Raw genomic sequence first — 25540 nt, forward strand, 5'->3', positions numbered from 1 at the left:
AGTTTAAATTTTAAACACAATTATTAAATGAGTTGGGTTTAGGTTTCTCTTATGTGACATAACAAATACCTTGACCCAACACGAACTCAACCCAACACGATCCATTGAAAGCCCTACACACATGACTCTTGTATTTTGGTGTTGAACAATTCATAGGTTCACCCCTAGAGTGAATGAGCATATTCACCCCTATTATCGATTAACATATTTTTATTTAATAAATTTATAATTCAACAGTCCATATCTTAAATTAGCCTTTAAAGTTCATTTCTGTAAAAAATCAACCGAATCAGAAATCGTTTAATTATCTAATTGAATCAATCAAATAGATGGTTCTAACAACACTTACTATTATTATGATGAACCGTCCATGTATTTCATAGAAATGAATAACTGAAAGGTTTTCAATTTGATTGATTTTTTCCAAAGCTAATCTTTGTATTACGTTATACAACATCAATGGTTGGATTAAAAAATTATAAAGTTATTATGCATTAATCGACAATGGGGTGAATGAGCATATTCACCCTCATTGTCGATTAACATACTTTTATTTAATAAATTTATAATTCAACGGTCCATATCTTAAATTAGGCTTTAAAGATCATCTCTGTAAAAAATCAATCGAATCAGAAATCGTTTAATTATCTAATTGATTCAAACAAATGGACGGTTCTAACAACACTCACTACTATTATGATGAACCGTCCATGTATTTTATAGAAATAAATAACTGAAAGGTCTTCAATTTGATTGATTTTTTACAAAGCTAATCTTTGTATTACGTTATACAACATGAATGGTTGGATTACAAAATTATAAAGTTATTATGCGTTAATCGACAATGGGGGTAAATATGCTCGTTCACCCTAGGGGTGAACCTAAGAATTGTTCTTTGGTGTTCGGCAATTTGTTATGGGAAGCTACCTAAAAGCATAACTTTTTGATACTGGGTTGAGCATGCCCATTCTCTTCCTGAAAAATTGCGGTTTTGGGTGAGGTTTCTTCTAGAATATAATAGTAACTTCAGACAGAGAATTTGAATGCAATTATATCAAATTGAAAAATTCAACGGTCCACTTGTATGGGGTGTTGTAGTTGGCGTTACCCTGAGGGAGGGACCCAAAACCCAATCGGTTTCGCTTGTACAGGGTATTCTCAATAGAAGGGGATGAGAGGCAGCAATCAAAAAAGATAAGGTGCATTCGACAAAAATTTATCTCTCGAGTTAACATTATAGGAAATGTTAGGGGGATTAGTTTAGGCTTAATGGCTGAAATACCCTTGACATTTTCTTCTATTGTCAATTTACACACCAACTTATCAATTTTACCCAATAACACATTAACTTTTCCAAAGTTTGCCGATTTCCATGTTTCAATTAACTTCCGTCAAGTTCCACCGTTAAGTACCATCATGTGCGAAACATGTAAGGTTTTTTAGTCATTTTTTTTTTATCTAACCTAATTCTTGTTAATCTTTTACGTGGAAGAAGAAAAAGATCTTCTCACTGTTATTGCGTCAGAATACCTTCTCATATCCAACAACGTCGGTAGACTTGTTTTCTTAATATCTGGGTTTCTTTTTTTTGCATTTTGGTATGCTTTTTCAATAAGGGAGCTTCTATTCATACCTCTAAAATTGGTATTTAGACCTCCTCACTTAATAGAGCTCCAACTTACTTTTACAAATAACCAATATGCTACCTACACCTCCTTAATTTTGCCATAATACCCATCATCCAATAATATCAATAAAAACTTTTTTTTTAGAGTGTTCTATTCATATACCTCCAAAATCGGTAGTTGGACCTCCATCAATTTTTGAACATTTCACAATATTATTTTACTCTTGATAAAACTAAGCTGAAAAGAAAAGAAAAAAAAAACTTTAAGTTGATAGCTCCCCCCCCGGTGTTTTTTATAGTTGTATTTTGTAGGTATATGCATCTTTAGAGGCCAAGAGCAGTTCATTTCTTCAACTTCCCAAGATTCCCTTGTTTCATATATTTGCAGTACGCTCCAATGGATGAGTATGATTTTAAGAGAAAGTGGTATGTGGGTGTTTTGGTTAGAGAATATTGCATATCCGAAATTACCTCGAAGAACTGCAAAGTAAGGAACTGGTCTGTTGATTTCTCCGCTGCTTGGTAAGGGTGAAGACCATAACAAAAACAAAAGGGAAAAAATGGCATGAGGATGACCATTTGTTGATTTCATACCTCTATAAGGGAAAAAACTTTTTTTTAATTTTTTTTTTCTTTTGTGTCTTTATTGGTAATTTGACATGAGTTGACAAAGTCAAGTATCAATTGAAAAAAGAAAGAGGTCCAAATGCCAATTTTGGAGGTATGAATAGAAACTCCCTTTCAATAATCATTTGACATAAGAATATAAAATGATATATAAGCTTATGAAATTGAATCATTCATGTATAAATCATTTTTTTTTCTCATAACAAAATAAAGATTCATGGAACTTGATGGAAGTGAGATTTTTTTTTTTTATCAGAAAGGAAGTGAGATTTTGATCCCAAAAAGAAAAAAGATAAAAAATAAAAATAAAAAAAATGACCAAATACCATGATGGGACTTAATGATGGAACTTGACGGAAGTTAACGAAAATGTGGAAATTGGCAAACTTTGAAAAGTTAGTGTGTTATCGAGTAACATTAGTAAGTTAGTGTGTAAATTGACACTAGAAGGAAATGTCAGGGGGTATTTCACCCATTAGTTTAACTATCTAGCCTACTCTTGTATGCCCTTTGTATGTTTTGGTTACAAAAATCAAATTGTTTGAAATTGAAACAATGTTTAAAAACGGAAGAAGAAAATCGAAATACACTAATCATGAAATCGCTTCGAAGAAGTGAGGTTTTGACTACCTGTTGACTGGCTAAAAGAACTTCAAAATTGAATAGGATACAGTATATCACAACAGATTTGACGGATCTGAAAATGAGAATTTGATCTGTATGATGTAGCATTTTAATAGCTTTTCGGTTACTTTTAGATGACTTAGATTTTGAGTTTTTCTATTTTTGTACTTGTTTTCATTTATTATCGGGACTGAGGTAGCAAGACAGCTCAGTTACGTTAGCGAGTAAGTAACACATTCAGTTAGTCAGTGTTTTAGACCAAGCTCACAAGGGTATCCCAACACAGTCATACTAACACACGAAGACCCCCACCAAACCTACTAGCCATAAATTGGTAAATGGTGATTGGGAGGTGCGAGATGCCCCCAAAGTGGAAAGCCGCTGAGGGCAGCGCTACATTTGTGAGAGCTCTCGCTCATATTGTTTATAAGCTTTTCGTAATTAGCTTCAATTTTATAAGTTAAATTAATATTTTTTCCTTCTATATCACTCAAATTTTATCTAAAACGGTTATTATTATGATAAAATGAAAAATAAAAACATAAACATAAAAAATTGAAAAAGTTGGTGCAAGAAAACTTCCACGATTATTTTTTTTTGATCAAATAAATAACTCAAATGCTACAACTTGTCTTTCGTGAGTCGTACTCACAACCTCCCAGTTACGAAAGGGAAACTATTCCTACTAGACCAAATGGTACTGGACAAAACTTTCACGATTTTTCTGCACTCCGACAAAAATAAAATTTATTGTATTTTTTTAAAACTGAGATGCTCGGATTTACACCACATTGTGATGGGCGACAAATACAGTGCCATGGGCATGTATTAATAACTGCTCCCCTCTCCTTCCTTCTTCCGGCCATTCATTTGCTCCTTCTTCTTCGTTTCGCGCGTGTGCTCCACGCTCTTTCATTTCTCTCTCTGTAAAACCCTCTCACTGGGGTTTAGGGTTTTAGGCGAAGCAATCAATTTGGTTTCTTTGGGTTTTCCTTTCGCTAATTTGGCAGCCTAATATGCAATTTGGGATTCTTCGCCATAATTGAAACGATGGGTGAGAACCCTAAGGAGGAGAAGAAGGGTTTCATCACCGAAGAAGACACCGCCACTCTCTTACAGAGGTCCCTCTCTCTCTTTCTCTCTCATTGATTTCAATGGTTTCTTTGTGAAATTGGGGGTTTCCTGGGTTTTGTGTATAATTTTTGGGGTTAATGGGGTTTCTTGGCAGGTACACAGCGACGACGATACTGGCATTGCTGCAGGAAGTGGCCCACTTGTTGCAGTCGGAGAAGATCGACTGGGATAAGTTGGTGGCCAATACTACAACTGGGATTACAAATGCTAGAGAGTATCAGATGCTTTGGCGGCATTTGGCTTATAGGGAACCTTTGCCTGACAAATTCGATGATGGAGCTCGGCCTCAGGTGCGGTGTTCCCCTGCTATTCTTGATTTTATATATATATATATATATATATATATATATATATAGTTTATTGAATTGTAGGAGGACAAATACATTTTCTTATTTCTGAGTGAAGTTGAACTTTACTGGCAGGATGTAGATAGTGATTACGAATATGAAGTGGAAGTTGCTCCTCCTGTTAGCGGTGAAGCTTCAACAGAGGCTGCAGCATGTGTGAAGGTATATCAAATGACTTCCTACTTAAAATAAATGCTTTGCTTTACTATCCAAAAAGAAAAAACAAGAGAAAAAAGCAATAACAAAACAAGAAGGCATTGCTTTAAGGTGTTCTATATATTCCAGGTGAACCCTTGTAACTAAGTGTGTAATGAATAACAATTTGTTGCTTTTAATTACAGTTATGTAATTTCCTTTCTGATTCTACTTTCTTAAATATCTCCTTTCTGTGTAAGAGTTTAGTATTCGGCATGTGGGCGGAAGGATGTCATAAACATCTAGAGCTAGTCTAGGATTATGAACACTGAGAGTGACTTGCATGCCTAGTTTATGCATACATCTTGCTACCAAAAAGAAAAGTGAGAAAGTGCTAAGATAACAAAACTAATTTATATTTTGAGTTTGAACAGTAATATCTTTCTAATGCGTGAAAGGTTAAATAAATTTCTATATGTTTGGTTGTGGTGGGTTGGGGTTTTAATGGATACTTTGAAAGGGCCTGCTTCTAAGAGGACAATAGCTTACTGGAAGTGACTGGGTAATGGCTAACATAGGAGTTTTAGGGGTTATTTGACAGTACAATTTGATGGGATAGATTATCTGAGTAGTGTTTGACATTTTACCTTTTCCTAATATGTATTGCAGTTCTGGATTCAAAAGACCCTTTGATTCAATGGAACTTGGTTTACTGATGAATCAGATCTGTTTAACTATGCAAGTTCTTTTGCATGATTTGGTCATTAGATGGGCAGTGGGTATATGGCCTTAGTTAATGGATAAGTATAGCTGCAAATTGTTCATGTATGATTCCAAGTGCAGTTGCTCCTAATTTGCCTCATTTTTCTTTTGTAAAGGAAATGAATGTTGTGACTGTGTAAAGTTCAACTTATATTCATCTGGTCCTAACTTCTCTTCCTTCCAAGGAGGAAGAACATGTAATATATTGTTTCATCATTCCACTTATCTAGGTTGGTTTGTTATGATTTACACATCCTTTGGGTCTTTTTTCTCGTTTTTCATAATTTCTCGTTGGGTTTTGACCCTACTTTTACAGATCCGGGAGCTCATATAGTTGGTAGTTGTTTTGGTCAGGTCCTTATGGCTTCTGGTCTACCAAGTGATTCTAGTCATCTGAATGGCACAACGGTGGAGGCTCCATTGACAATAAATATACCTAATGGCCAGTCATCTAAAACATATGAACCATCTGCTTCAGCAAAAGGCATGAACATTACAGTTCCAGTTTCTATTCAGAAACAGACCCTCCCTGCAACGACAACTACTGCAGCAGCAAAAGCTGAAGGAGATGATGCAAATAGATCAACTAGCAATATCATGGCTCCTCGGAAGAAGAGAAAGAAGTGGACAGAGGAGGAGGATTTGGAACTGGTCTCTGCTGTGAACATATATGGTGAAGGAAATTGGACTCAAATCGTAAAAGCAAACTTCAAAGGGGACAGAACTGCTAATCAGCTATCTCAGGTTTTTTCCTGTCAGCCCAAGTGATTCTTTATTGTTCATTTATTATATTTTATGTTTTTGAAATCCTAGCTTCTACATAAATGTATCTGGATTAGCATAAGGAAGATGGCTAGAAGATTATGTAGGACAATGTAAGGTGTTCTCTGCCTAGGATTACTGATATAAGAAATTGTACCAAAAGTTTACCTAGCAATGTCTTACATGTGTAAACTATTGTGCTTGTCGAATTTCTGCTACTAAAACTTGCCTTAATTTTTCCTTAACTACCTTGATTAACTTCTTGCCTGCCTTTCTATTTGAATCGTGCTCTATGATTGCATTTGTTGGATTGAATGCTTATAAATAAGAAAATGATTATACCGTGAAGTTAAACGATTGATATGTGTGATGCATACTGGAACAGTTAAACAGGTTTCTTCATCCCCCCTTTTTTGTATTAATTTAATTGTATAATTTATCCAAATGATTGGTATCCCTATTATCAAACAAATAAGGCAGATCTAAACAAAGTATGGGTGCTGATTAATTTTCCTAGGCTTTTGGGATAATGGGATATCCTTATTCCGTAGTTTCATGTAAATATTACTGAACGTTTAGAATTATATATGAATGAACTTTTTACAATAAAAAAAAGACAGGATATTTGCCACCAAAGAAACTTGGCAGTTCATTCAAATATTGAGACCATCATACTGCAGTAATCCGTTGTCATCTAGTTTGGTCAGATGTCTGGGTTTCACCCAGTTTTCCCGGGTTCAAATCCCGGCAACGGATTCTCTTTTCCCCTGTCTATGAAAATGATGTGATATGCTTTGTACTACGGTGTTGTTAAAACTAAATAATTTGTTATCCACTTTTCATGTTTTTGATTTCTCCGTCTCTGAGGCAATGGGTAGTTCCAAACTTTATCTCTGTTCCAACTCTTAATCTTCTTTGTAGTTGTCTTTGGAGGCATGGTTTTGCTTTCCTACTAATTTTGTGGGTCTATATCACAGAGATGGGGTATTGTTAAGAAGCGGCAAAAAAAGTTGGGTCCGGGAGAAGGAGGCACACCGTGCATTAAAAAAGAGGCATTGCTGGCAGCTCACCAGGCAATAACCCATTTTTTAGATAATGGGCCGAATAGAGCATCTATTACAGTGGGCACTGGTAATTCTCTTGTTCATTTATGCTTTTTTGATTCACAATAATGCACATGTTTCTCCAAAAGGACCTACAACTCTTGTGATTTTATTTTAGGGATCATTACCTCTTAACTTCCTTCTCCAAAACAGAAAATTCCCTCAAATTTGTGTGTTATGCTTTATTTGTTATGAATCCTTTATGTTGTTTTAGAATTAAGGAGGTATTTCCATCAAATGTAAACTTGGCATTACATTTGAAGCCTCAGTAAATATATACACTGATGTAGCATTTTTCATCCAATTAAGTATGACATAACCAAAAGCAATACTCGATCGCTTCTATATCTAAACACTTTCATTATATAAATTTTTCAATATGCAACTTTATTTTCATTAGAAAATGTTAAGAATATGTGTTTTGGACTTTTGGGATAGTAAAGATTAGGGAAAAATGGATATGTACTGAATGGAAAAATTGATGAGTAGGACATTTTGTAACTTTTAGTCCTATTGGAATCCCTTAATCTGTCAAGTTGTTTATTTTATACTTTAGTTGCTGCATTATCTGTAGTACTCTTCACTCTGGTTCAAATTATAATGTTTTTGAAATTGCCATTGTTTGGTGGATGCACCAGCCTCTTTCAGAAAGGCCGATATTTGCTTAATTAATGCTAATGGGGCAAAGCTGACAAAAGCGTGAAGTTTCTGACCGATTCTTCATGCTTTATGATTTCCACCCTAATTTGAAATAAACCAGTGTTTTCCTTTTCTTTCCTTATTTTCTTTTGTTTCCTATTATTTTTTTTTTAGCTGTCCCCCCTCCCCCCTCTCTTTTCTATGATTTTTAACTAGTAGTTAAATATTCTTGAATTTTAGAATAATAATATCCTTAATTTGAAACAGTGGGAACAAATGCAAACGGCACATCTGCTGAAACAAATGCGAACAGTAGGTCTGGTGTAACAAATGGAATACGCAACTCTGGGCTGCATACTACTACTGCTGAAGGCCTTAATGCAAAAAAACCAAATCGGATAGGATCATTCGGTTCGACTCCAAAAGGTCGAGTTACCTCCAAGAAAACCTTGCCAAAGTCTAATATGAATCCAGATATCATAAGAGCAACTGCAGTTGCTGCTGGGGCACGCATTGTCACTCAGTCAGATGCTGAACTGCTTAAGGCTGCTGCTCAAGCAAAGAACACTATCCATATCATGCCTCAAACAGGGGGTTCTATCAAGTCATTGACACCTGGTGGCTTGTCCATTAAATCAGAGCCTCATCCTACTGTGCATCATATTCGTACTGGCCCGGCTGCGACACTACCTTCCACCCATCCACCCACTAGACACCCTGGGTCCTTAAAAGTTGTATCCCAGACGAGTCAACAAGCTTTGAAGATTGACACATCAAGAAAGATCACTGGGGTTAACAGTAGCCCTGGTACTGAAGTCTTACCAAAGCAGGTCCAAAATGAAGTACTCCCTGGCAGTGGACAGGTTCAAGAAGGTAAGGTAGAGTCACCAAAGCAGAAAGCTGAGTCAGAAAGTTTATTAACCAATGCTCAGAATCTTGCTGGTTCATTACACACTAAGAAAGATGGGAGTAATGATAAAGCAGTAACAGGTGAAGAGAGACGGGGTAGTATAGGAGGAGGTGATGATCCATCAGCAGTAAATGGTGAAGACCAAAACACAACACTGAAACGGACAACAGATGTTTCTGACCATGATCTTAAGCAAGGAGGAGGCAGCCATTAAGGAGTAGCTAGAGATGGTGGTTAGAGTATCTTGTGAAAATTGTGTACATTTAGATGTTTTTAGAATCTCTTGGAAATGAAACATTGGATGGATAATCTTTTTGAATGATGTAAAGTCCTGCCTATTTCAGATGGCAATGGTATGGTGCATTCTATAGTCAAAGTTCAGTTCCAGTGATGTCTGGGATTTCTTTTTTTATAAGGGTAAGTTCCTATGTTATTGGATTTCATTCCTCACTGGCATAGATTCTTTTGGTACGAGGAGATTTTACAGTTTGATGGTAACTAATATGTCTCAGTTATGGAAGCTTTTGTTGTTTCTTCTAAAATAAAAAAAAGAGCAAAAAAAATTTTGGCATCAGAATACGTGTGACTTTATGGAATCCCTGAAATTAAGCTTCGATCGATCAATTGGAACTTGAATTTATAACACAAAAGAGAATGTGAATATCATCAACCTTTAGAAATCTTATGAGAAATGCCATGGTTGCAGGATCATTTCCTATTGGATATGCCTTGGTATTACAAGCCGAGGGCTTTGGTTTGGAAATTTTATTGTTTGGGAAAATAGGCATCAGTCTGTTCTATCCCCATGCCAATACAACATTACAAAAGCATTACAACTTTCCCACCAGCATAAAAGCCTCGTACTTAAAAGATCTAACCAGATCATGCCCACCCCAAGCTCTTTGAAACTCTTTTATCACTTCTTCAGGCAACAAGTCCACTCCCTGGTCCTTAGCTCTAGTGACTGCAGAGTAAGACCTCAACATCCTCTCAACCACCTGAAATGAACATTCCTTTGGTATTTCAACTGTGATAGGTTCACCTTCACGACCCAATCCAACGCTCTCAAATGGAAAAGGAAGCGTCTTGTAAGCCGCCCTTACGTATTTTGAGTTTGGGTGCGTAAATGGTATAGAGTTTTCGCGGAAACGGTCAAATACAGGATCAAAATCTGGGTTTACCAGCATTCTGTTGTAGGCCCAAACAGCAATTATGCCTCCTGGTTTACGCAGAAGGCGTTTGGCAAGCGAGTAGAACTTTGGGAGATCAAACCAATGAACAGCCTCTGCCACAGTAATCAAATCCACTGAATTCTCATGACCGCCCCCTATCAAGTTGACCATTTCATCGTCTGAGATTGATGTTGGAGTGTGAATGTATCGAACTCGAGGGTGCTGGATGGCATGTTTCAGCTGTGCTTTACTTATATCACTTGCTACTACTTGCTCGTAATGCTCTGAAAGCTGTAAAAATGTGGGAGATCACCAAAGTTAGCACCTATACCATTAGGGACATCAAGTTTAGCTGTATGTTTACAAGAGTACCAACACAGAAGTATATAGTGGGAAATCAAAAATGTAATTTTTCTTCTTTTGCCAAACACTTTTGGAATATGAAACCAATTAGGAAAGGATTCAACAATCGCTAAGCCAAAATCAAGGAAATTTTTGTTTGTTGTTAAATAGTAGGGAATCCCAATCTTTGATGATGTTATCATCATAAAAAGGTTGTCAAATGAGGCCATTCAACGATGTATAATATTCCTAGTGTTCAAATTCCACACCATTTCGCAAATATATTTATGTTACTTTTCGGTGAATCTTTCTATCTTATACATTAAGCAAAACGCCTCTTTAGGGCGGCTAAATCATTAGATCACAAGTGCATTATTGTCAAAGTTGTATATAAAGTACTGAATGATGGGATTGTTGGATTGAATTTGAAAGAGTGATAGTAAACTTACACCAAGAGCAGCTTGGCCATTGCCAGTGCCAACATCCCAAGCTAAAGAGTGTTGTGGGGTGAGAGCAGCCAGCTTTGAATACCATTCCTTGGGATATGTTGGCCGAGCTTCCACGTATATCTCTGCCTGCTTGTCAAATAGACCAGCCATTTTCCTATTTCCGGCCACTAAATTAGTCTCAAATAATTAAAAACCTTGATATGATGATGAAAACTTAAAAACAGAGAAACCCAGAAACATATATATATCGTTGTGCGCAGCAGATGAAACAAAAAGAGAACACATGCAACATAGCTAAAGTAGAAAATGAAGAATAACCAGAGCCAAAAATGAAGGGTTAAAGTCAGAGAAGTACCTGTTGGAGAAGGTAGATGATTAGAGAGCTTGAGATTCAGAGTTGGGAGGTGAGAGGGTATAAGATGTTGAATTATTTGATTTAATTTAATTTAGTTTGATAGGCCCGTAAGCAGATGGTTGGCTATTCATCTAACCAACCATTATGACTGTTAGGAGAAGAAACACAAACACGATTTGAGTTCTAATACAATGAGCAACCCTCAGGCTCAGGATGGTGGATTGGTCACGCGCCATTTGGCAGCGCGTGCAAAAAGTTGTACATGTGAAAAAAAGAAAGTGTTAATTACATAATTTTTAGTGAATCAATAATCAACGTGTCAAATAGTGAGCGGGGAAGATTGGAAGGAGAATATTATCTATACTATTATTAAGAGAATAGTGCTCTCTAAAACTGAATTTTTTTTTACTAATTTAACCTTTTTATATTTAAAAACTATAAAATATAATTAATCAATAGAGATAATATAGTAAATTGTAATATATAAAACAAAAGAATAAAAATTATAAAAAAAAATAGCAGAAAATGTAGTAGTTGTACGAAAAGTTTTTCCACTACCTTTACTTCTTTCCACACACATAGTGGGTGGGTCCTGTTAGTATATAAATAAGGAAGGTAGCTAGAATTCTTATGACATAATTGTCAATTTGCTATTTTGCTACCCTAAGTTTTACCTTATTGTCAATTTGCTACACTAAGTTTTATTTTGGCTAATTTGCTACATTTCCGTCAAAATTGTTACTCTAAGAGCATCTTTAACAGACTCTCTATTTTGGCTCCTTAGCTATTTTGGAGAGCATGTTTAGCTTTTTTTTATATATTTTAGCAGCTGCACCAGACTTCTAAGAGCATATTTAGCAAGGCTAGCCATTTTTTAGTCAAATTTTAGCCAAAATAGTTAAAAAGTCATTTTAGCTAGCCACTTTAGAAATACGTCTGCATCAATGCTATTTATTTTAGCTAATTTTGAATTTATAGTACTTTTTAAATGAAGATTAAATAGTTTAAATGTATTTATAAATTACATAAAATAACTTAAAATGAATGTTTTAAATTATAGAGAGCCTCATCCCGCTCTCTATATTTAGGAGCGAGATAGCTAAAAGTTATAATAGAGAGCCACTTAGGAGTCTGGTGCAGCTACTAAAATAGATAAAAAGCTAAACATGCTCTCCAAAATAGCTAAGGAGCCAAAATAGAGAGTATGCTAAAGATGCTCTAAGTGACTCTCCATTATAACTTTTAGCTATCTCGCTCTTAAATATATAGAGCGAGATGAGGTTCTCTATAATTTAATACATGCCTTTTGAGTTATTTTATATAATTTATAAATACATTTAAACTATTTAGTATTCATTTAAAAAATAATATAAATTTAAAATTAGCTAAAATAGAGAGCACTGATACAGACGTATTTCTAAAGTGGCTAGCCAAAATGACTTTTTAGCTACTTTGGTTAAAATTTGACTCAAAAATGGCTAGCATTGCTAAAGATGCTCTAAGCTTTCAAAATTAACCAATATGTTTTTTTTTAAATCTTTAATAATTGGCAATTTTCTACCTAGATTTTCAAAATTAATCAATACTTGAAAGGAGAAATGGAGCAATTGATATGACAAAAGGGTAGTAACTTGACTAATTTTGAAACATAGGTAGTAAATTGGTAGAAATGATACTTAGGATAGCAAATTGGCTAATTGTGAAAATCTAAGGTAGTAAATTAGCTGAAATAGAACATAGGGTAGCAAATTGACACCAAGGTGAAAGTTAGGGTAACATATTAGCTATTAAGCCAATTCCTATATATAGCTAGCTTTTGGACCAACAATGCAATTGTTTTTGTCCTTGGAGTTAACTAAACGGTGCGACGGGGTTGAGAATTGAGTTAGGACTTAGTTTAATCAGAAATTTGATTTCTCTCTAATGTAACTAAAAAAAAAAAAATTGCTTTTTTAGTACGAACCAACTCATATTGTTCAAAAAAAAAAAAGAGTGCTTCTATTCATACCTCCAAAATTAGCAATTGGACCTCCTTAATTTTTTGAATTTTTATTAATCCTTTTTTACTCCTAAACACAAAAAAAAAAAAAAAAAAAAAACTCTCAAGCAGTCCAGCATCATCCTCACCCAACTCGAAGAATTAGCCATGCCCAATTTTAATTCTCCAATACTTCCGACATTTGAACATGTTTAAAAGATATCCAATTTTCACGTTATGACGTTAGTTTATAAGCTTGAATTGTAGGTTTTCTGAGCCAAACATTTGGAAGTTTTGAAACTTGTTTGCTGTCATTGGACCAATGAAAGTTCTATGGTTTCAATTCATGTGTCTTACAGGAACAAAAAGAAACTGCACTTTTTAAAATATACTCCATCTGATATCAAAGTATAGGACATCTTGGTTTTACAAAATGTTCAAATTTCAAAGAACATGAGTGTTGGACATGTTATATATATGTATACGTACGTATGGATGAAGGTTGCTCTACTACTCTAGTTTGTGAGACACCAAGTCTTGTTCACTTATATGTTTCTGAAACCTCCATCTTCAATTGTCATTGTGAGTCAGCGTGGAAGTGTGGAGGAGGGAGAGGTGGGTGCGTGGAGGTGCGACTGTGTGAGCCAAAGATAGTGAGGTGAAAATATGGTGAGACAAAAAAGAGAAATAAAATTAAGGGTATATTTGGAAGTTTGTGTGTAAAACTTGAGAGAGGAGGTCTAAACACTAATGTTGAAGGTCTGAATAGAACTAACTCTTTTTTTCCGACCTAGCTCTGCTAGGGTTTGGGGTAGCGGCGCCTCCTTTGGGACCATCTTCCCCTACATCTCCTCCATTTCAATGGAGTCATTCACGGGCCTTGATCCGTCTCTTGCTCTTCTTCCTACCTTTTATGGAGGATGTGGGGCGGTTTGCCTGGTTCTTGGCCAAGAGAGGGTGTCTGATGGTGGGCGCTGCAAAACCACTGTCTACGGCGATTTGGGGACAGAGACTTTGAGTTCTGACCTTGAAGGAGTGCAAGGCCGATCATGGTCTTCGAAGGTCGTTCGTGGTGGTAATCTGGCGGATAGTGAGGCGAGCTGGGTATTCTCTTCGAGCCCGGCTGTGTGGGGATTGTGGAATCCAGGTGATTATGGTTTCTGGGCTTGTTTATGCAGGTTGGTTCGATCTCTCTCTTCAACTCCTCCAAGTCGATGGTGGGTTGGTGATCAGCGTTCGAGCCGGCGGTGGTGGTGGGCTGGCAATCAGGGATCACGCCGGCGACTATGCAGAAGGACCCGGATCCGGATCTGGGATCCGGGAGGTTTTTTGCACACGGGTTTGGATCTGGGATCCGGGTGGAGATTGGGCTTGGTCTTTGGCCCACTATTTTTGGTGCGGTGTATATCAGTCGCTTGATTGGTTTGGGTCTCTTGTGCGTTATTGGTATTTGACTTGGTTCATAAACTCTCGCAAGCGTACGAATCGTTGTCAAGTAAGGGAAGTATTAAAACCTTGATTATCGTACCTCGGGGATTAGGCGTTGGACCTAACCGAGGTAATTGGCGCTAGAATAACTTAAAAGCATACAATGAAAAAGTAAAAAATAAAAATAAAATAAAGTAAAATAAAATATTCACAAGGCACCAAGCCTCGGCAATGCTCGGCTTAGCTCACACTAAGCCTAATCAAAGCCACTAACTTGTAGCCCAAATAAGTTATCCACAATGGAAGGTAGAATTTTGTTTGGGAGTTTTGAATAGAGAATTAACTAAATTAAATGCAAACTAAAATAAAAGCAAACAACTAATTATCAAGCAAGAAATTAAATTCGGATTTCAAAGTAATGGGAACATGGGAGTGTCGGGTGATTCACACTAACTATCTTGCAAATATCGATACCAATTTTACAAATGCATGCATTTCCTATATGTGTTAAGTCCTGTATCTAGTACCGGTTAAGGCTACTAAACCAATTAGGAAAATATAAGTTAACATAAAACTACTAACTAATATTAAAACTGAAACATAAAATTACTGATATTAAAACTGATTATTGAATTGACTAAGATTGAAAATTAAATTACAAAACATAAACTTACTAGTTTGAATGCATGAAGGGTTTTGTAATACCCCGGAAAATCCAAATTAAATTCCGTGGATTTTTAGAAATGATTTCACGATAGTGGGAGCGAGTACGAGGCTCGGAGAAGTTGTGGAATTAGTTCGAACGATTTTATTTTCGAAAACGAACGTTTTTAGGGGGTCAACAAAGTTGACTTTTTATACGTTCAAAATTTGGGAAAACTTCCTTCATGAAAGTTGTAGAGCTCGTCGATACGAGTTCGTGGACATGTGGAACGCAATATTCGGAGTTCGTATGAATAAGTTATGAATTTTTGAAAATTGGGAATTTTCTATAAATAGGAAATTTTCTGATTTTTTATTTTCATTTAAGGACGAAAAAAAGTTCTTTTTGCGGAAAAGCCCCCGGTTTCCTCCGTTCTCTCTCTTCCTTCGACCTTCAGAACCCTCGGGTTCCGACCGACCCGACCCGGCCAAACGGTGGTCCTCCGGCATCCTCCGGCCACGACCCGGCCTTCCCCGAGCTCGCCGTCGCACGCACAGCCTCCCTCTGGCCTCCCCTTGCATCGCCGCTGCCCCCAGACGTGGATCGAAGCCCCCCCCAGCCTAGCTTTTGACCCGATCGGATCTTGGCCGTGCCGGCGTTGCACGGGCCGATCCTCCCCATTTTCGTGATCTCCTCCTTCCCCTGATCATCCTCATATCCTCCTTGCTTGACGATTTGGAGTGTGGAGTGAAAGATCACGAGTTGAAGATTTCGACGTCCCTGATTCAATCTGGAATCTGATCAGACGCACGAGATTAATCCAACTTCAACGCTTGATCTAGGACGATCTAGGCCAAACCAGACTTAGCTCCAGGTATGGAAGTCGATCACCCTTTCATTTTGAACCAGTTTGTAGTTGGTCACTTTGCCATCTGAGGTGGTTGACCGGCGTTGACCGCCGCGTTGACCGCCCACTGACCACCGCTTGTGGCGGCGCATCAGACCATATTTCGAGTTTTCATTATCTAGGCGATGATCTATGCATCCATACGAGCGTTTTGATATATAACATGGTCATGTTAGAAAAAGTTGATAAATAGTGGATTTACGTTTTGACGTTACTATTTAACGTTTTTACGTTTATCTTCGGTTTACGATCTGTGAAGATCTGACCATCGGTTTTGCTTCAATTTTGGATATGTTGATCGTATGACTGTCCCGGTGACCTTGTGAGGTCACGGGCGAAGATCCGACCGTTGGATCTTCGTATAATTGAGAAATAGTGATTCGGAAGGCGATTCGTGAGAATCTGACCGTCGGATTTTCATATAATTTTGTGGAGATGTTAGTAAAAGCGATTCAGGAAGATCTGACCGTTGGATCTTCGTGATAATTTTGGAGGATGATCCTAAAGGCGATCCGTGAGGATCCGACCGTTGGATCATCATTAAATTCAGATCCGACCGTTGGATCATCGTTTAATTTGAATCTGAGCGTTGGATCGTCGTTTAATTACATATTTGAGTTGTTGGCTAAGTCAAGATCATTATTGGACTAGGTGATTGACGGTTTGAGTTGGTGGACGATTGTGGATCGTATTTTGAGCTGAATTGAAGACGCAGCGGGATTATCGAGGTGAGTAAACCTCACGTGGTTCATATTACGAACCCAATACAATTAATTGCTTTATTTTGTTGCAATCATATGAACTATTGTTGGTGTTACTAGACATTCCTGTGTGAATGTCTGTATATATATTATTACGTGAAATAATATGTATTGTTGGAGTTGTGTTGAGTTATTGTTGAGAAACAATATATTGTGAGAGATATTGAGTTTATTGTTGAGAAACAATATATTGTGAGAGGTGTTGAGTTTTATTGTTGAGGAACAATAAATTGTTGTGATCTGTGGAGATCACTAGGTCACGAGGTGACCATGGCATCTATTAGTGAATCACGCTCTCGTACCGGGCTGGTGGTTATTAATAGTATTAAATCGTAATCACGTCTGTGGCCGGACGAGTGGTTACGTTCAGTTAGAGCTCTAGTCTGTCTGCCAAATGTGGAGTGAACTTATGAGTGAAATTGAGAGTAACTCATAAGTGTCAATATATATATGGTAACCTTATGAGGGAAATTGAGAGTAACTCATAAGGGTCTATATATATATATGAGTCTGTCTACCAAATGTTGGGAAATCTTATGAGCGAATTTGAGAGTAACTCATAAGTGTCTATATATATATATGAGAGTGAGTGATCTTATGAGCTAAATTGAGAGTAACTCATAAGTGTCTATATATATATATGAGAGTGAGTGATCTTATGAGCTAAATTGAGAGTAACTCATAAGTGTCTATATATATATATGAGAGTGAGAAAGTAACGTGGGTTTGTGGTAGTCTTGGAATCTAATAAATCAACAGTTCTTTCTTGTTTACTCATACTGGCTGTAAAAAGCTTACCGGGTTTTGTGTTGTTGCAACTCCCGGTACACTATTCAAATTGTGTAGCGGGTAATCCTACAGGACAGGAGAACCAGGACGGTGATCGTGCGGTTAGAGCAATTGTTAGAGTTTTACAACAATTGTAAGTTGTGAGGTGTGTTATGCTCATTTGAGCTTTATAATATATTGTGAGAGTGAATTGTAATAATGAACTCGAAGTTTCGAGATTTGGTTTTTTGTAATTGTAATTATTCAGGTTTCGGATTTGAATTTATTATTCAAAATCCGGGGCGTGACAGTTTGGTATCAGAGCGTAAGGTGCATATTTGGTGATGTGTCAATACCTTCCGAGTGATGGCCCGTCTGCAGCGGATCCCCATCGTGTGCTCTTCGGTATTGGCTAAGTCATTGGGTATGCGTGAGTGTTGGGAGTTGTTTAGGCCGCTAGGTCGTTTAGGGAACGTGAATACCTTCCCTATAGTATTGACTTGGTTAATATGAATTTGTATTTGACTTATACTGTGTTTTAAGTGTTATACATGTATTAGCCAAGCATACTATACTCCTTAGGTGATGGAGATTCGAAGGGGTTGTACTTAGAACCTTACAGTTGTCTTGTAGGTTCGTATTGGAATAAGTTCAGTGGCCGCGAGTTACAATCCTTGAGGAATAGGAACCTCTTGATTCAACTCTGTTAAGTCAACGAGGATTGTTTTATGGAAATGAGGTTCTTTTGATTGTTGAAGTGTTTGGTTGAAGGCATGATGTGGATCTATGCACGTACCTAGTGTGGATACGAGTATTGATTGATAGAAGTTTACCTTCTTAAGTTAGACGTACATATGTTTTTGGATGAGATGTACATGTCAAATAATAGATATCTTGTTTTGTAATGAGATGTCCTTGTGGAGTTTGTTAGTAGGGTTGAGGTTAGGGAAGAAATTATTGTGGTTACTTCTTCCTTGTGCTTGTAAGTTGTTAAGCAGGGTTTAAGGTGCGAGACAAGAATTTTATTTTGTGCTCGATGGTTAGAGATGAGAGACCATTGTTTTGGGTTGTCGTTGAGTACTATAATTCCTTCAGAATCAAGATTGTTGGTAGAATTGGAATTAGTAGTAGTTTTGGTGATTCGGAATTTGAATTGAGTTCGCGAGATGTGTCTTATATACGTGGTTGATGTTGCTTGCATCATTTTGGAACGATACGTTACGATTCACAAGGAAAACTGGATCTGAAATTTATTCATTTGAACACCATGGGTTGATGACCTGACCGTGACTTGTGAATATAGTTTTGTTCAAGTGAATGAAATTGAATTTTGAGGCCTATGTATGGTGCAAGAAGAAGCATGGAGGACATGTTAGAGTCAGGCAAGGGTTTGCCTTTGGTGATTGATTTTAGGTGATATAGTTAAACGCAATTTCAGATATTGATTTTAGTGACTTTGTTAGGTATCCATAGTGGTTCAAGTGAATTACTATGTGATATGGAGTTTGATTCGATTTCTGAATCGCTAAATGTTAGGGATTGAATTGTGGTGAGTTTTTGTTGAAGCAATTGATAGATCGAATTATCGAGATTCTATAAGAGTTGTAAGAGTAACTCTAAAAACGTGGGTTTTCCTAGCTAACTCAGGATGTGTTTAGCTTTATAAATCCCTAATCCTATCGATGAAATTGTTGTGTTTGGTTTGACTCAGAGGATACTAGCTAGACCTCGATGCGACTTAATTGATTGTTGGATTCTTTTTGAGCGATTGTTTTTATTACATCATTATGAAAGATGTGTGCAGTAGAGTTGTTTATGGTTTTGAAAACAGTATTGGGTGACCAAGGTTCGATCCTTGGTGTTGTTGTTGGTTAAACAAACAGGAAAGAAAACATGCACACCATCTTATTGAGTTTATATTACAAAAAAAAAAAAAAAAAAAAGCGAGGACTATGCTATACTAAGCCTAGTCAGTAGCTCCGGATGGGTTGAGGCTGAGCTCAAGAGAAACGTTTGAGCCACTGTGGTAACCGCCTGAGCCACCAGAATAGTAACCAAAAGCGCTACCTTCCTCGGAAGTAGCCTTCAGGTTACCAAAGACGTCCTCGCCGTGCACGGGGAACAGAGGAAGAGTTTGAACCTCCTGGTGATCTCCTCCTCGTTGTTGCAGGGATGTTTGTCCTCCTGTTGTGCCAAAAGAGTTGTACTAGTATTAGTGTTGAAGTGTGAGGAAGAATATGAAACAGAATTTAAATCAAGAAATCCTTCATTACCAGTAGAATAGGTGGAACCAAAGTTGAGATCAATGGATCTACCATCATCAGTAGAACTAGTGGACCCAAAATTGATGTCAATGGATCCACCAGCTGGCCCAAAATTGATGTCGATGGATCCACCAGTACCAGTAGAACCAGTGGACCCAAAATTGAGATCAATGGATCTACCAGTACCAAGAGAACTAGTTCTCATGGGCACTGGAGCAGCCTGATTACACCTATTCATCTGCTTCTCTCGAGCCCTGACGTTCTGGAACCAAAAGTAAATGTTCTTACCCTCAACATGCCCATACTGGTTCAGCTGGAGACAGATCTCGTGAATCTGCTCTGTAGTTGGGCACTTAAATCCCTTGACATAGTAAAGATCCTTGAGGATTCTTATTTGTTCTGGAGTAGGAATCCACCTGGTACGGCTTCGCCAGAAATCCATGTTGGCACTACTTCCAGCTGCTTGGGTGTTTCCTCCCTCCTCTGTTGGTTGCTGTTGTTGTGGTTCCATTTGTTGCGGGGTTTGGAGCTCCATTAGTTGCAGAGTTCGTGGCTCTTGGGTCATGGGGTGAGAGGATGTGGAAATCGAGGAATACATGGTTTAGTGTTTGAGGGAGATTTTGTTAGAAGGATTGGAGTTGTTGAACTGGTGATTGGAGATCTGAGATTCTCAGAGGAAAGATGAGATCGAATCTTCAAATGGAAGAAAAGATCTGAGAAAGAAGGATTGAAGATTTGGAGGAAAAGATTGAAGATCTGAAAGTTCAGAGGAAAGATGGGATTGAATCAACTAGATGGGAGAGAAGATCAGAAGAGAAGGATTGAAATTGATGAAGAAAGGATTTGAGTTTCGAGAGGAAGGCTGCAGAGTTTGAGAGAGAATGGCTGGGGAAAATTTCTTTTCTTTGGTGTGAACAGTTTTTCTCCAGGATGCACCTATTTATAGAACGAGGTGAGCAGATCTCCACCGTTGGATGGACGATCTCTGAGATTCAATCCACGCGTTGGATTAAAGTCGCCCCGAAACCCGGAAAAGCTGTTGGCGCGTGGAGAGCGTGTAAGGGGACCGAGGGAATCTCGAGGCGCTGTGGCAGACAGCTGTAGCCGAAAGCAGATTTGACTGCCGTAAATCACGGAAGGGATAAGCCGTGACACAAGTGGGCCGTACTTGGGCCTGTCTCGGATCAAGGCATCACTGTAGCTGTGGGTGGAGGCCTGATGGGCCGAGTTTCAGAAACAGTTTTGGACATGATGGGCCGAGTTTCTGAAACAGTTTTGGATGAGTTGGGCTGGATTTCTGTAACAGTTTTGGATACGTTGGGCTGGGTTTCTGCAACAGTCTTGGATGTTTTGGGCCGAATTGTTTAAACAGTTGAAACAGTTGGTTTAAATAAAAGGATTTGTATGGATAATAACGTGAGCAGCCGTGCTCGAGTGGTTGAGTGTACAGTTCGTGTACAAGAGGTCTGAGGTTCGAACCTCGCCTCTCGTTTATTTTTATTATGTTCGTTATGACATAATAAGTATAAAATTTGTACACATTATATTAAGCACAGCTTGTGCTCCAGTGGTTGGGGGACAAAGGTTTCGTGCGGCAGGTTGAGGTTTCGAACCTTGCCTTCCCCGTTATTTTATTTATGTCGCTTATGACATAATAAATATAACACGTGAGCATATATTAATGAAGGCAGCTCTTGCTTCAGTGGTTGGGAGCAAAACCTTCGTTTTCGAGGTCGGGAGTTCGAACCTTACCTCTTACAAATATTTTTGGATCTCGTATATGCTTGATATACGGACGTATATACGGTATGTACGGTATACATACGTATATACGGTCTGTACGGTATGTATACTTATATACAGTTGTACAGTATGCATACGTATATACGGTCTGTACGGTATGCATACGAATATACAGTTGTACGGTATGCATACGTATATACGATCTGTACGGTATGCATACGTATATACGGTATGTACAATTTCATACCGTAGCCGAGCTGGAAGTTGGTGGGCCGATTGGTAGGCCCAAATAGTAAGCCCAAATAGTAAGCCCAAATGGTAGGCCCAAATGGTAAGCCCAATTGTTCGGCCCGAATAGTAGGCCCAAATGTTAAACCCAAAGTGGTTTGGGCCGGTTCGAAATGTGGATGGTCCGATTTCTTCAGGCCCAATTGGCCAGCCCTAGTGCTTAGCCCAAGGATTGAGCAAGCCCAAGTCATCATCATTGGATGACATAATTTATTGGCGTGCTTTTGGGGATGATTTGTTTTGAGTGATGCATCTCTATGGTTGTGAAGAGTGGTGCATGCTTAAGTTTTACTATGGAGATTTACCGTGATGCTAATTGAGTAGCGAAACACTTTGTGGGAGTGTTTACTGTGCTTGTATGCCAGTACAGAGTGATGATCTATGTGATGATCTATGTGAAGATCTATGTGAGGATCTATGAGATGATCCATGTGACGATTTTGTGTATGTGATGTGGAGTGTTGTTGAGCAGTTGTTGTGTGAGTTTACGTTTGTGATGAAAGGATTTAGTGGCCATAGGAATGTATTTTTATACAAAGGATTGTGGCTCTGTAGATTACTACAGATTTGGAAGAGATGGAGATTATATGGTTAGGTCAACCTTAATCGAGAGGAATTGACTTACGCTCAAATTTCGGGACGAAATTTCTTTAAGGAGGGTAGACTGTAATACCCCGGAAAATCCAAATTAAATTCCGTGGATTTTTAGAAATGATTTCACGATAGTGGGAGCGAGTACGAGGCTCGGAGAAGTTGTGGAATTAGTTCGAACGATTTTATTTTCGAAAACGAACGTTTTTAGGGGGTCAACAAAGTTGACTTTTTATACGTTCAAAATTTGGGAAAACTTCCTTCATGAAAGTTGTAGAGCTCGTCGATACGAGTTCGTGGACATGTGGAACGCAATATTCGGAGTTCGTATGAATAAGTTATGAATTTTTGAAAATTGGGAATTTTCTATAAATAGGAAATTTTCTGATTTTTTATTTTCATTTAAGGACGAAAAAAAGTTCTTTTTGCGGAAAAGCCCCCGGTTTCCTCCGTTCTCTCTCTTCCTTCGACCTTCAGAACCCTCGGGTTCCGACCGACCCGACCCGGCCAAACGGTGGTCCTCCGGCATCCTCCGGCCACGACCCGGCCTTCCCCGAGCTCGCCGTCGCACGCACAGCCTCCCTCTGGCCTCCCCTTGCATCGCCGCTGCCCCCAGACGTGGATCGAAGCCCCCCCCAGCCTAGCTTTTGACCCGATCGGATCTTGGCCGTGCCGGCGTTGCACGGGCCGATCCTCCCCATTTTCGTGATCTCCTCCTTCCCCTGATCATCCTCATATCCTCCTTGCTTGACGATTTGGAGTGTGGAGTGAAAGATCACGAGTTGAAGATTTCGACGTCCCTGATTCAATCTGGAATCTGATCAGACGCACGAGATTAATCCAACTTCAACGCTTGATCTAGGACGATCTAGGCCAAACCAGACTTAGCTCCAGGTATGGAAGTCGATCACCCTTTCATTTTGAACCAGTTTGTAGTTGGTCACTTTGCCATCTGAGGTGGTTGACCGGCGTTGACCGCCGCGTTGACCGCCCACTGACCACCGCTTGTGGCGGCGCATCAGACCATATTTCGAGTTTTCATTATCTAGGCGATGATCTATGCATCCATACGAGCGTTTTGATATATAACATGGTCATGTTAGAAAAAGTTGATAAATAGTGGATTTACGTTTTGACGTTACTATTTAACGTTTTTACGTTTATCTTCGGTTTACGATCTGTGAAGATCTGACCATCGGTTTTGCTTCAATTTTGGATATGTTGATCGTATGACTGTCCCGGTGACCTTGTGAGGTCACGGGCGAAGATCCGACCGTTGGATCTTCGTATAATTGAGAAATAGTGATTCGGAAGGCGATTCGTGAGAATCTGACCGTCGGATTTTCATATAATTTTGTGGAGATGTTAGTAAAAGCGATTCAGGAAGATCTGACCGTTGGATCTTCGTGATAATTTTGGAGGATGATCCTAAAGGCGATCCGTGAGGATCCGACCGTTGGATCATCATTAAATTCAGATCCGACCGTTGGGTCATCGTTTAATTTGAATCTGAGCGTTGGATCGTCGTTTAATTACATATTTGAGTTGTTGGCTAAGTCAAGATCATTATTGGACTAGGTGATTGACGGTTTGAGTTGGTGGACGATTGTGGATCGTATTTTGAGCTGAATTGAAGACGCAGCGGGATTATCGAGGTGAGTAAACCTCACGTGGTTCATATTACGAACCCAATACAATTAATTGCTTTATTTTGTTGCAATCATATGAACTATTGTTGGTGTTACTAGACATTCCTGTGTGAATGTCTGTATATATATTATTACGTGAAATAATATGTATTGTTGGAGTTGTGTTGAGTTATTGTTGAGAAACAATATATTGTGAGAGATATTGAGTTTATTGTTGAGAAACAATATATTGTGAGAGGTGTTGAGTTTTATTGTTGAGGAACAATAAATTGTTGTGATCTGTGGAGATCACTAGGTCACGAGGTGACCATGGCATCTATTAGTGAATCACGCTCTCGTACCGGGCTGGTGGTTATTAATAGTATTAAATCGTAATCACGTCTGTGGCCGGACGAGTGGTTACGTTCAGTTAGAGCTCTAGTCTGTCTGCCAAATGTGGAGTGAACTTATGAGTGAAATTGAGAGTAACTCATAAGTGTCAATATATATATGGTAACCTTATGAGGGAAATTGAGAGTAACTCATAAGGGTCTATATATATATATGAGTCTGTCTACCAAATGTTGGGAAATCTTATGAGCGAATTTGAGAGTAACTCATAAGTGTCTATATATATATATGAGAGTGAGTGATCTTATGAGCTAAATTGAGAGTAACTCATAAGTGTCTATATATATATATGAGAGTGAGTGATCTTATGAGCTAAATTGAGAGTAACTCATAAGTGTCTATATATATATATGAGAGTGAGAAAGTAACGTGGGTTTGTGGTAGTCTTGGAATCTAATAAATCAACAGTTCTTTCTTGTTTACTCATACTGGCTGTAAAAAGCTTACCGGGTTTTGTGTTGTTGCAACTCCCGGTACACTATTCAAATTGTGTAGCGGGTAATCCTACAGGACAGGAGAACCAGGACGGTGATCGTGCGGTTAGAGCAATTGTTAGAGTTTTACAACAATTGTAAGTTGTGAGGTGTGTTATGCTCATTTGAGCTTTATAATATATTGTGAGAGTGAATTGTAATAATGAACTCGAAGTTTCGAGATTTGGTTTTTTGTAATTGTAATTATTCAGGTTTCGGATTTGAATTTATTATTCAAAATCCGGGGCGTGACAGGTTTACAGTGAGTACATAAGGGAAAGGGAATGACTAAAGCGGAGGCTACTCAACACATGAGTTGCTCCGCTGAAACTAGGGGGAAAATGAAAGAAGGAAATGAACTTGTGAAAATTGAACTTGTGATAACTGAAGGAGGGATGCTCCTTATATAGGACTAGACGCTCCGACATTTGGGTCAGGGAATCTGCTTTTACTCGGAAAAGGCCAAAAACAGGAAGCAGCACGATTAGCTGTGTTTTTGCCTCGTGAGTGAATAGTAAAAATTACTGTCCATGAATAGTGAATTGTCTGTCTCGTGATTGAATAGTAAAAAGTTACTATTCATGAATAGTGACTTGTCTGGTATTGGCTTTACTCGAAATCTTCATATGGATCTTGACTATCTTGGTAATCAGCCCATCTGGCTGTTTT

At 38.2% G+C, this 25540-nt stretch overlaps 2 protein-coding genes across 3 annotated transcripts; one reads left to right on the top strand and one right to left on the bottom strand.

Annotated features, from left to right (window-relative positions):
• Positions 1 to 3679: 3679 nt before the first annotated feature.
• LOC133742790 (uncharacterized) lies at positions 3680 to 9080 on the top strand. Its single transcript, XM_062170466.1, has 6 exons — positions 3680 to 3999; positions 4107 to 4302; positions 4435 to 4521; positions 5611 to 6000; positions 6996 to 7149; positions 8028 to 9080. The coding sequence occupies exons 1-6, from the start codon at positions 3929 to 3931 to the stop codon at positions 8882 to 8884; spliced, it is 1755 nt and encodes a 584-aa protein (XP_062026450.1). The 5' UTR covers positions 3680 to 3928; the 3' UTR covers positions 8885 to 9080.
• A 242-nt stretch (positions 9081 to 9322) lies between these two features.
• On the bottom strand, positions 9323 to 11144 carry LOC133742791 (uncharacterized). Of its 2 annotated transcripts, none has more exons than XM_062170467.1 (3): positions 10989 to 11144; positions 10634 to 10787; positions 9323 to 10133 (listed from the first exon to the last, which is right to left on the bottom strand). In XM_062170467.1, exons 2-3 carry the CDS (start codon positions 10781 to 10783, stop codon positions 9501 to 9503), a joined length of 783 nt encoding a protein of 260 aa, XP_062026451.1. In that variant the 5' UTR covers positions 10784 to 10787; positions 10989 to 11144; the 3' UTR covers positions 9323 to 9500. The 2 variants fall into 2 exon arrangements, with proteins under 2 accessions (XP_062026451.1, XP_062026452.1); XM_062170468.1 differs by having other exon boundaries at positions 10634 to 10800; positions 10989 to 11141.
• Positions 11145 to 25540: the final 14396 nt, after the last annotated feature.

Source organism: Rosa rugosa, chromosome 4 (genome assembly GCF_958449725.1).
Source record: "Rosa rugosa chromosome 4, drRosRugo1.1, whole genome shotgun sequence".
NCBI classification, from domain to species: domain Eukaryota; kingdom Viridiplantae; phylum Streptophyta; class Magnoliopsida; order Rosales; family Rosaceae; genus Rosa; species Rosa rugosa.

Coding starts and splice junctions, on each gene's coding strand:
- LOC133742790 (XM_062170466.1), top strand. CDS start 3,929: ATGGGTGAGAACCCTAAGGAGGAGAAGAAGGGTTTCATCACCGAAGAA. Junction 4,303..4,434: donor ATGATGGAGCTCGGCCTCAG/GTGCGGTGTTCC, acceptor CTTTACTGGCAG/GATGTAGATAGTGATTACGA. Junction 4,522..5,610: donor AGGCTGCAGCATGTGTGAAG/GTATATCAAATG, acceptor TGTTTTGGTCAG/GTCCTTATGGCTTCTGGTCT.
- LOC133742791 (XM_062170467.1), bottom strand. CDS start 10,783: ATGGCTGGTCTATTTGACAAGCAGGCAGAGATATACGTGGAAGCTCGG. Junction 10,134..10,633: donor ATGGCCAAGCTGCTCTTGGT/GTAAGTTTACTA, acceptor ACATTTTTACAG/CTTTCAGAGCATTACGAGCA.